Raw genomic sequence first — 12006 nt, forward strand, 5'->3', positions numbered from 1 at the left:
AACCCGGATAGAAGATGAAATGCAAGGAGAAAGAAGTCAAATCATGGTCACTCCAAGAAATGGGAGACATCAGGACACGACGGCTCTAGGATGCAGGCGATGGGGTCAGGGGACACAGCAGTGGGAAGCAGGCAGGAGAGCCAGAGGTGAACTTGTGAGGACAGAGGCAGGAACTGCACACTCTGGGGTGTCTGGAGCAATCGGAAGAGGATGAGTTCTGCTGAAGGAACCACAAGAGGCAGGTACAGGGTCCCCACGTGGAGCAGCAGCCCTCAAGTAGGACTCCCACAGGAGCCAGCCAGCAGCCGGCCAGCCCAAGGGGACATAGGCCGATGACATTCCCCAGTCGCTTCTGGGAGTGAAGCCAGAAGTGCCTGACTTGCGTCTTCAGGTATGTCTGCCTGAGTGTATGCACAGATGGAACCCAGCATGCAGGGGACTGCGACCAGTGACATCACCAAGGCAGTGTAACATGGGAGTCCTTAACTCAGGCAGTGAAGCAGCAGCCCGCGTCCAGACCTGCGTGCCAGCCCACCCGACCGAGGACCACCCGCGTGTGAAGTTCACACCCACACCGTGTGTGGGATATAGACGTGAAGGCTTCTCTACCACACAGGTGTGCAGGTGTTGGGGTCCAGGCTCAGCTTCCTGTCTCCACAGCAGAGCAGGAAGCAGCAGCACCCCCAACAGGCTCGTGGGGAGCCTGGCGGATCCGGGCTGTGGACTGTGGCCTCGTGTTTCATAACACGAGCTTCCTGCTTATGCCTCGGCATCCTGGAAATGACGCACGCCCTCCGCTCGCTGACCCTCGAGGGAGCCCGGCACTAGTTATGCTTTTAGCAGAGAGTCCTCTGGCACTTGCCACGGGCCAGGCTCCCCTCTGTGGGCTTTAAAAGGAGCAGCCCGCGCCGTCCTCAGGAGAGGGGGTGACGTAAACATGATGGGATTGTAGATGAGAAATCGGGAACCCAAAGCTGTTGAGTGGACTTGCCTCCAGCTGCATCTGGCTATGTGGTCCACCAGGCGAGCCCAGGCAGCCAGCTGCAGCTTCCCTGCCCCTCACAACCGCGCTGGGGCATGACATTATGCTGTACAATGTGGAGTGGGTCCCAGGGGTCATCTAGTGCATGGACTTGGACTCTTGCAATGAATGTGTCATATGATGTCTACACATATGTGTATGTATGGGTTCCAGCCACTAACTGGGTCCTCCAGTCACACAGCTGGATACAGAGGTCTGAATGATGTCATGAGGGTCCCACTTCCTCTCCTCTTTTCCATCCTTAGCTGCCCGCCCCCCACTCAACCCCCAGATGACCTCATGAGATCTTCTCCTAGTCCCCAGCCCTTAGTATTAGCTTCAGCTGGGGGAAGATGCTTCCTGGGTGGCAATAAGAATGACTGTCTGGAGGTTGGGGTTGTAGTTCAATGGGTAGAGCGCTTACCTAGTCCGCTGGTTTACCTAACACCACATAATCCAGGCATGGTTATTGTCAGCCAGTAAGTCCAGCATTTGAGAAGTGGAAATAGAAGGCTCATATGCTCTCATCCTTGGATACCTGGTTTGATGACAGCTTTGGATTCAAGGGACATGGTCGAAAGAAGTGGGGTGGGGGGAGGCAAGTGGGTGAGCTGGTCCATCCCAGTTGCCTTGGATTTACATCACTCCCAAAACTACCAATCCAGAGGAGAAACTCAGACGCCCCACTGGCCCGGCATCCCTGTCAGGCCCTCTGAGGGTCTGCAGGGCACCGCCATATGGGAGGCTAAGTCGCACCCTGCTTCCCTGGCCATTCCCCCACCCCAGCACTGTGAAGGGCCCTCGGCCAGCTGACAGTGGCCATCACTCCCCCTCAGGGTGGTGAGCAGCTGGATCGAGAGGCGCAAGGTGCAATCCGAGAAGGCCAACCTGACCATCCTCTTCGACAAGTACCTGCCCACATGCCTGGACAAGCTGCGGGTCGGCTTCAAGCGGATCACCCCCGTGCCCGAGATCACAGTCATCCAGACCATCCTCTACCTGCTAGAGTGCCTGCTCACGGAGAAGAACGCCCCGCCCGACTCCCCCAAGGAGCTGTATGAACTCTACTTTGTATTCGCCTGCTTTTGGGCTTTCGGGGGTGCCATGTTCCAGGACCAGGTGACAGGAGCCCCAGGGAGCCTCCGTCCAGACCCAGGCCACCCTGCAGCTCTCTTAGCTGAGCCCTTGGGCTCTTCCTTTTCTTCCTGTCCTTACAGCTCATTGACTATCGAGTGGAGTTCAGCAGGTGGTGGATCAATGAATTTAAAACGATCAAGCTACCCTCGCAGGGGACCATCTTCGACTACTACATTGACCCCGAAACAAAAAAATTCCTGCCCTGGACAGATAAAGTGCCTGCCTTTGAGCTGGACCCTGACATCCCGCTGCAGGTAACCTCCCCCAAAGCCAGGGCCCAGAGGAGGGCTCAGGGTCTCCTCCCACGCTGGGGACTTAGAAACACAGTGGAACCAGTACACCAGTTGGAACTGGATCTGTCGTCCCTGTTGTCCGTCACCCTTGCCCCTCTCCCTCCCACCCCTAGGCCTCCCTAGTCCATACCACGGAAACCACCCGCATCCGGTACTTCATGGACCTGCTCATGGGGAAGGCGTGGCCGGTGATGCTGGTGGGTAATGCCGGCACCGGCAAGTCGGTGCTGATGGGGGACAAGCTGGAGAGCCTCAGCACCGATGACTACCTGGTGCAGGCTGTGCCCTTCAACTTCTACACGACGTCAGCCATGCTGCAGGGTGAGAGCCTGGCCCCGTCCTCACACCTGCCCACCTGCCCACCACCTCCTCCCACTGTAGGCCTGGGCGCTTCTGAAGGCTAGTCTTGTCCCCGTGGAGGCTCCTGGGTGGTGTCCTGGGCAGATACTGCAGCAGTGGTCACTGAGGGTCCTTGAGGGTCCCAGAGATGACTGATCCTCCAGCTGAAATAATCTCATGTCAATTAGGGGTGGCCCTACTAAGGTTGAGCCAGATCAAGGGTCCTGCCACCTCCTCCTCTGAATGGTGTTTTAAAACAGAGGCCAAGTTGAGTGGCAGATGGTGGATCATGGTGGATCCCCGCTGCCTATGACACGCCACTGAGGGTCTCTCTCTGGGCCAGGCACACCCTGCCATCCTGACCCCTCACCTCCTGTAGGGCCCTGCATTGTCTAGGATGTGTGGGTAGTAGATGACCTTCTGTCCTTCCCAGGGGTGCTGGAGAAGCCTCTGGAAAAGAAGTCAGGGAGGAACTATGGCCCCCCAGGCACCAAGAAACTAATCTACTTCATCGATGACATGAACATGCCGGAGGTGGACAAGTACGGCACTGTGGCCCCACACACCCTGATCCGCCAGCACATGGACCACGGGCACTGGTGAGGGGCAGCGAGTGGGCTGAGGAGCTTGGAGGCATTGCCACCTCTCTGTGGGGCGTGGGACTAGACCATGGGATCGTGGGTCATGGGGCAGGGTCGGAGCAGTGGAAAGATCATTCGGGTTCTGCTCTGTTGCCACCCCACAAACATGTCAGCAACTGTGGCCAAGACCCCCTACGAGGGAGAACAGATGGGTTCCCACTCGGGTTCCCACTCAAGGAAGTACCTACCTGCTGTGGTGGGCCAAGGGAGCACTCTGAGGAAAAGCCTGGATCCATCACAGAGGAGCCCCTGGTGGGTCACAGATGCCCCTTGGAGAGCTGGGAGGCAGATGCCGTTGGGACTGCTGAGGGACTTCTTGGGGAGAGCAGCCTTGGCTGAGAGAAGGCCATGAGCAAGGGGCCTGTGACAGAAGGGAACGCTGCTCAAGGATGGACTGAAGAAGGAAGGGGGAGGAGGGTGCACATGGCACCTTACCTCTTCAAATCGGGAAGCAGCCTGGGCCAGAGCTGGGAGTAGATGAGATAAAAAGCAAACAAACAAACACCAGAAACCAGTCAGTAGGCTCCCAGAGCCCCCCTCAGGACTGCCCAGAAACGGGAGGGGGGGTCATGCTCAAGATGGCCAGGCTGCCTGTTCAAGGTTACAGTCCTAACACTCACCCCACAGCCCACCTTTCCCCATGGGCAGCACTGACCCATGGGGCCCAGGAAAGAAGATCTCAGAGTCCCTGAGCTGTGGGTATAGCCACCTACTGAGAGGGTGATAGCACAGCCCAGGTGGTGTCCGCACGGTGGCCCTCAGGGCAAGCGCTGTTGAGTTAGTGAAGGAGAAGGCAGCAGTGAAGTGGTGGGGTGCTCCCCTCCCTCCGGGGGCTCCCCTGTGAGGCCTCTGGAGACTCAGTGGCAGCCTAACCCCCACATGGACCTCGGTAGAGCTCTCCACCAAACACTGGGAAGACTTGCAAGCCCCCTGTGCTCTCTTGCCAGAGCGGCTCTCCCGCTGGTTAATCTCCAGATGCAGCTCAGCCCACGTTCACCTTCGGGAAGCTTGAGGAAGGGGAGGAGTGGCTCGATTTGGGTTTTCAAAACACCCCAGCAGGATGGTGTGCCAGAGCTTGCCACCAAGGCCAACAACCCAAATCGGATCCCAGGGGAAGCGGAAAACCTTCTCCTGCAGCTTGCCCTCTGCCACCCCCACATACACACAGTGTGGCAGAACCTCTCTACAGATGAGGTCCAGCAATGGCAGGGACAAAAGGATCCTATTGCAGTCATCTCAGGAAAAGGCACTTTTGGTGCCTGATCCAGATAAGGCAGGGACCCGGGTTCTGAGGAAGGTGGGGCAGAGAAGGGAATTCCGGGCTCTACCAAGGGGTAGCAGCCACAGCAGGTGAGGGGTGGGGGGAGTGGGAGACACACAGAGAGGATAGTGACATCACAGAGCGAGCGCTCAGCTCCCCTAATAGTGAGGGCTGGGGGCATGGCTTGGAGGGTAGGGTGCTGGCCTAGCACGCAGGGGACTCTGGGTTCAGTTTCCAGCAGTGGATAAACCAAGCGTGTCCTAGCGGTGTCTGCTGGTAATCCCAGCACCTGGGCGGTGGGAGCAGGCGGATCACAAGTTCAGGGTCACCCTTGGCTACTCAGCTGAGCACGCCCGAGACCCTGTCTCAATAAAAAACCAAGTTGAGTGATCTCTACCGAGCATGTGTGTGGTGGCCTTTGATCCCAGCCTTCAGGAAGCTGAGACAGGAGGATTGCCACCCGTCCGAAGACAGCCTGGGCTACCTAATAAGACCTTGTCTCAAAACATGTGCGCCGGGGCAGGAAGCAGTTTTGGCTTGCTACCCGACAAATGCCCTTATGGTTACGCTTGCCACACGGGCTCCTGCATCCTGGCGGTGATGCCGAGTGAAGGCAGGAGTAGCAAGGTGCCCAGTGGTCATCCAGTCCCACAGGGTGAACCTCCTCCCCTTGAGAGCTGGGCTGGAGCTCAGGGCCATTCCCAAGCTCCCCTCAGGAACAGCATGCAGTCAGCTCTCTCACCTGACGCTGCCCCCTAGTGGTCTTCCTTAGGCACGCACAGGGTGATGCTGGGGAGGGGGGCTTCTCTGGGCCTGCGGTGCACTGTTCCCCCCCCCCCCCAAACAGGTACGATAGGCAGAAACTGACGCTGAAGGACGTCCACAACTGTCAGTATGTGGCTTGCATGAACCCTACGTCCGGCTCCTTCACCATCGACCCCAGACTCCAGGTAGGCAGAGGTCCAGCACCTTCAGCTCTGGCCCCGGATTGGGGCGTTAGCGCTGGGCTGCCCTGCTCCGCAGATCTCACTAGCCTTGAGTATCAGGAATTGAGGGGAACAGAAAGGACGAGAGGCCAGACAGCCCTCCTCATGACTCTGGAAGGCTGCCAGATGTGCCAGGTGTGGTGGTGCACACCTGTAATCCCAGCCCTTGGGACAAGGAAGAATTATGAGTTCAAGGCCAGGTGGGCCCCGTGGCCAGCAGTGTCTTGGAACACCTAAGGGGTTGAGGCTCTGAGGAACACTTGACTAACAGAGCACAGGGCGCAGGATCCTGGGTTTGGTCTCACAGATGCCCAACTGCACCTGAATTTCAGATAATTTACAAACACCTTTTTTTCTTTTTAAAGATATATTTATTGTGTATACAGTGTTCCGCTTGCAGGTGTGCCTGCGGGCCAGAAGAGGGCGCCAGATCTCATTATGGATGGTTGTGAGCCACAACGTGGTTGCTGGGAATTGAACTCAGGATCTTTGGAAGAGCATTCAGTGCTCTTAACCTCTGAGCTGTCTCTCCAGCCCACAGATACCTTTTTATATATGACACTGGAGACAGACTTAAACCCCAAAGTTATTGTAGGGATGCCTGGGGCCCAGTTTTAGCAGGGTATCAAGTATTACATCTGCAGCTGTGCCCAGGCTGACCTTTCCAAATATCCAGAGTCACAGGGACCCGGGATATCCCCCCAGACCAGAGCTGTGCACAGGGACCTGGGAGACACCCCCAGACCTGGTGTGCTCCATGCTGTGCCTCTGGGAATATTTTCAGGACGATGTGCATGGCTGCTTCACATAGAATGGGTGTCTCGTGTGATTTCTCTATGCGTCTTTACTATGCCCCCCACCAAACATTAGACAGTGGCAACAGGGTCCGCTCTCCCCAGAGGGTTAGCCATGGCCTCCAGCTCATAGCTCGGCTCCCTAACCGAAGCCTGCGCTTGTCTGTGCAGCGCCACTTCTGTGTGTTCGCCGTGAGCTTCCCCGGGCAGGACGCCCTCATCACCATCTACAACACGATTCTGGCACAGCATCTGTCCTACCGCTCGACACCCATGGTGATCCAGAGACTGAGCAGTCATCTGGTGACTGCGGCCCTGGGTAAGCCAGCCGGTGAGACCCACCGCTTTACGGGCTGACGGGTCTCCCCCCCCACCCCCCGCCGCCGTAAATATTTTATCTATCCTTTGGAATCGATCTTTTTTAAACGGTGCTGTGTTACAGACCGGAGAGATGTGAAATCCAATTGCCTGGGGGAGGGGAGTGAGAGGAGGGGCAGTTCACAACGGCTGCGAGCGCCCGCCCTCCTCAGAGAGCTGCGCGGATTTCTTGGTTAAATCGTCACCCTTGCAGTCCATTTGCTTTAGGAACTTTAGGCCCTGCACTTCCCGAGGCCATTAAGAGTCGGTAAGAATCGATGTGCCTCTCTCCTGCAACAGCCTTGCACCAGAAAATTGCGGCGACGTTCCTTCCCACGGCCATTAAGTTTCATTACATCTTCAACCTCAGGGACCTCTCCAACATCTTCCAGGTACTGCTCTGTAGCTGTGCGTCACGTTGCCCGTGGCCACGTCCCTGGTCCATGGGGGCTCTCCTCCTCTGCGGTGCTCAGAAGGGAAAGGGAAATGAGCGTGGGCTGATGACGAGGATGACACTGAGGATGGTGGGTGATGGAGATGGCAGCGGTGGTGGTGGTGATGATGATGATGTCGGTCACGTGATGGCAGGGATATGATGGTGGGGGTGGGGGTGACGGGCTGAAGATTACGAAGGATGTGATATTGACGGTGATGTCATGGTCCCTCATTTAGTGACTGCTCAGCCTGAACCAGGCATTAGACTTGGCCATTTATACACCCGCTGTCCCCTCAGCTCATGCCCTCCATCTGACAGATGGGAAATCTAAAGCTCAAGGCTAAATAGTGCTGGTCCCTTCCCACTCCAACCATCGGCTCAAAAGTCACAGCCTTGCAGAGGCCTCTGCGCACCCACGTCCCTCCCACTGTCCTGTGCGGCACTCACAGCACCGTGTACCATGTCCTGTTCTCTCCTCTGCTCAAATCTTCCCAGTGGGACACAAGCCCCATAGACACAGGGACTGTCTTGCTACCATGATGGTCCCACAGCTCAGGGTGGGGGCTTGGCAAACACCTGCCGAACCTGTCGAGGCTTGCCAGTACCCTCCCCTTCCCCGGGCTGGACCCACACTGCCTGAACCTGAGCTGGGGTCTTTGAAAGCCTGGCCCTTGTCAATGTCCGCACCACCACCACCACCTTGAATGCACCCAGTCACAATTTGCCTCTCTGTCCTTTCTCTCTACAATGCTCCTCATTAGAATATGGACCCCTAACCCTGCCCTGGGAGGAGACTCCCCAAGCCTCCCAGGACACAGACACACTTTTCAGCTTCTGAACTGTGTGTGTATGACCCCCACAGTGAGTGGATTTCCTGGTCCCAAGCAGAAGCCATGAAGAAGCTAAGTGGATCACTCCCTAAGGACGTAGCCACTTCCCCCACATTCCTTCCAAAGGTGGTGCTTGACTTGCCCTCACAGCACAGGTGGAGCTGCTGGCTGTCCCGAGTGGGGGCAGAGCTGACCATGCGCCGTGTGTCTGGGGCAGGGCATCTTATTCTCCACAGCAGAGATTCTGAAAAGCCCACTGGACCTTGTCCGCCTTTGGCTGCATGAGGCTGAGCGGGTGTATGGGGACAAGATGGTTGACGAGAAAGACCAGGAGACCTTGCGCAGAGTCACCATCGCATCTACCAAGAAATACTTTGATGTAAGTCAGGCTGCCGGGTTCCCTTGACGTGCCCACATCCAGTTCAGTGTCCAGGGCTAAGGATGCCCACAGCATCCTCCAGGAAGACCCTTTGTGGGAGACAGGGAGACCCATGTAAGGACCCCAACATGTGGCTGTGGGTCCAATAAGAATAAGCCAGAGCTGGAGAAATGGCTCAGCGGTTCTCCCAGAGGACCTGGGTTCAATTTCTGGCACCCACAGAACAGATCACAAACTCTAATAAGGAGGAAGGGGGGCAGGGAGGGAGGGAGGCAAAGAGGCAGGCAGGGAGGGAGGGAGGGAGGGAGGCAAGGAGGCAGGCAGGGAGAGAGAGACAGGGAAGGGGGGAGAGGAAGGGGGTGGGGAGGGAGAGGATGAATTAGCTATTCGGAGAGTGGCTTCCTGCCCTCCACCTGTATGGAGGGGGCACAGCTGCCTCAGTCCTTGTCATCCCCTGGCATGTCCCGTATGTTTTTGTGCCATCCATTCTTCTCCGCGGACCACCTCACGGGGACGGAGCGTCCAGTGGTCTCTAAAAGCTGACACAGTCATGGTTTGAATCACTGGAGATATGGCCTGGCCTCCTACAGGCCTCATGGGCGCCCCCTCGGTAGGCATGGAGACCATTGTCAGGTATGTCCTTGATGGAGCAGGAGCAAAGCATCTTGTCTCTTGGCCCCAGGATCTCGGGGAGGAAAACTTATTCGCCAGACCCAACATCTTCTGCCACTTTGCCCAAGGGATCGGTGACCCCAAATACTGCCCCGTCACGGATGTGGCTCACCTGAACAAACTCCTCATGGACGTCCTGGACAGTTACAACGAAGTCAATGCAGTCATGAACCTGGTGAGTACACTAGTGACGGCCGGGCGTCAAGGGCCCGGGACATAGATCCCCCTCCTGGGTCGCTGTGCGGCGGTATTCCTTATCCACACAGAGACCTTCCGAGGTCCGTGGTGGGTGCCCAAAACTGCTGTGTTGTCTGTCCTAAATGTAATTTACAAACAAAGCCGCCTTTGAAACCACAGTGCAACGGGGCGCGAGCCTTTAGCGCCTACCAGGGATTAGCGAGAGCCTGTGCTCTCCCCGGGGTTGGCCCCTGCAGGTGACTTCCTCTGAGCCACAAGTGGTCATGTGACCTTGGTGAGAGCCTGTGCCCTGCCCTCCACAGGGGCAACACAGGGGTGACCCCTCTGACCTCCCTCTCCAGGTGCTGTTTGAGGATGCCGTGGCACACGTCTGTAAGATCAACCGTATCCTGGAGTCTCCTCGGGGAAACGCCCTGTTAGTGGGTGTGGGCGGCAGTGGGAAGCAAAGCCTGTCACGCCTGGCTGCCTACATCAGCGCCCTGGACGTCTTCCAGATCACCCTCAAGAAAGGCTATGGGGTCCCAGACCTCAAGGTGAGGGCTCCAAGGGAGGAAGGGCAAGGGCCCACTACGTCCCTTCCTGAAGAGAGGCCAACCAGGAGACACACCAGATGTCACCTGTGACTTGATCCTGTCAGAAAAGGCCAGGACACTGGTGACTGGTGCACAAGGCCAGGGACAAGATGAAGATGTGTGACTCAGTTTACCCAGTGTTTCACCTCGGTGTGGGAGGGCAGAGTGGAGATGACATACAGAAATGCAGAGGTTAGATTCCTGCCTTGGTCACTGGGCGTACTCAGCTGTCCCCAGTTCTACAGGCTAAAGAATTCAGAGCCACCGCGCTCGGCTTCTCGCTGCATGCCAGACCCCGACGCGGCGGACAGCTCAGCCTGAATTGACCGAGTCCACATTAGTGAAGTAGGCCTGCCATGCCCCAGGCGTGCCTCTGGGCCTTCCATTGATTTCTCCTTCCCGAAAGTTGGTCCCCAGGGAGCGTGTGTGTGTGCCAGTCAAACACTATTAAGCCAGAACAAGTTATCGGAGTGCCGGGGAAGGAACCTGAGATTGATCAGCGTACACGACACAGTCCTATCTGTGTTTGTGCTGGAGCTGCCTCTGCGCGGGGCCTGGGAGATGCCAGACCTGCCCAGGGAATCCCTGGGGAGTCCTCGCCACGGCAAATGCCAAATGCCGCAGCCCCTGGCCTGGTTGCACAGGTCTGGAGCTTGGAGAGCCCGGTTCCTGGGATCTGGGGTGCAGGTGAAGATCTGAAGGGCACAGGAGGCTCTGGTAGGGAGTGCAGGCCGGGAACCACCTCCTCTGGGCCAGCCTCCTACCGCTGGCCCTATTTCCTGGACTCTGGTCGATTCCATTGGCAGGACTAGCCAGCTCTAGTTTAGAATCCTAGTATAAAGGGACGGAGCCTCCTGCACAAGGCTTTTCTGCACCGTGGCTGCATGCAAGCATTTATCCTCAGTGACATCACCACAGCAACTCAAGTGCTGCTTGGACCCCCCCCTCCCTGCCACCCATCCCCAGGAGCCACCTGTTTTCCAAGGTTTTGTCCCATCCACCAGCCAACTCATGTTCTGTCCCTGCGGGGACTTTATTACCGAGTCTTCGCTTTAGAGCCGACAGTGGGTGCCCAGTATTTTACTCGTGGTCACTAGCCACCGCAGCAACGTAATTATGGTCTGGAAATCAGTCACCCCACACCCGTGATAAGCTAGCTTCCTCCCTCTCTAGACCCAGTTGGAAGAGTGAAGGAAAAGCTGGGTAAGGGGCCCCACATCGTAAGAGGGGAGTGGTCTCCTGAGTTCTTAAGCTGTCTTATAGCAGCATCACAGAGCTGGTGTGAGCGGGCGTGAGCTGGTGTGAATGGGAATGAGTGGGTATGAACTGGGGTGACCGGGCATGAGTGGGTGTGAGTTGGTGTGAGCAGGCGTGAGTGGGGTGGGGGGGTGTTGAGTGGCTGTAAGCTGGCACACATGCTTTCATGATGCTTTACAACAGTCCTTTAAAGTGAGTCCTGGAAGTGGCAGGCACCTGCCAGAGGCTAAAGATGGAGGAGATTTAGGAGTGTGCTTGGAAGCCCTTCACATAGAAACCGCTGGTCTTTGTCCCAGGAGGATGTACAAGCCAGGGAGGGACAAGCCTGCCACATCTTAGAACAGAGGGGAGTCACAGTAGACAGGCGCAGAGTGTGGCCCATGGGGAAGATGTGGCAGGCACACCGGAGATGGCCGGTGAACACGACCCCCCTGGGGTTTGTAAGGGCTGCATGGAATGAGAGGGAGGTGGTCTCAGAGCTGAGTGTCGTGATGGTGGTCCAGAACAAGACACTGGACAAAGAGCAGAGATGGGGGACAGGGGTGGCTTCAGGTCAGTGTCCTTGGCTTCAAGGCCAAAGCTGCAGGAGTTTGGCAGACAGCTGTTCTCCAGGGCCCTGGGAGACAGTGTGCCCAAAAGGATGTAGATGAGAGGGTTCCTCCAGGCTTCCATGGCCCAACATCTTTTCCAGAAGCTACCATCTTGACCTTAGCACTCAGTTAGCAGGGTCCTTGCTTTGTCCGCTCGCCTTGGCAGTCCAACCATGGGCTGTGGAGGCAGCCCTGCCAGCAGCTCCTTCCGTGAGCTGTGTCCTTCCTGCTTCCTGGGGTGAC

The 12006-nt window shown here is 57.0% G+C and overlaps 1 protein-coding gene across 2 annotated transcripts in view; it reads left to right on the forward strand.

Annotated features, from left to right (window-relative positions):
• The window catches only part of Dnah17 (dynein axonemal heavy chain 17), a 107021-nt gene that overhangs the window by 55184 nt on the left and 39831 nt on the right, over nt 1–12006 (forward strand). For both annotated transcript variants that reach the window (XM_075989966.1, XM_075989967.1), the window contains exons 44-53: nt 1858–2140; nt 2239–2412; nt 2565–2772; nt 3224–3389; nt 5540–5642; nt 6644–6791; nt 7130–7221; nt 8313–8474; nt 9157–9321; nt 9686–9877. In XM_075989966.1, the coding sequence (XP_075846081.1) occupies nt 1858–2140; nt 2239–2412; nt 2565–2772; nt 3224–3389; nt 5540–5642; nt 6644–6791; nt 7130–7221; nt 8313–8474; nt 9157–9321; nt 9686–9877 (1693 nt within the window). The remainder of the gene's footprint in view (nt 1–1857; nt 2141–2238; nt 2413–2564; nt 2773–3223; nt 3390–5539; nt 5643–6643; nt 6792–7129; nt 7222–8312; nt 8475–9156; nt 9322–9685; nt 9878–12006) is intronic.

The sequence above is a fragment of the Microtus pennsylvanicus genome, chromosome 11 (assembly GCF_037038515.1).
Source record: "Microtus pennsylvanicus isolate mMicPen1 chromosome 11, mMicPen1.hap1, whole genome shotgun sequence".
Taxonomy (NCBI): Eukaryota; Metazoa; Chordata; class Mammalia; order Rodentia; family Cricetidae; genus Microtus; species Microtus pennsylvanicus.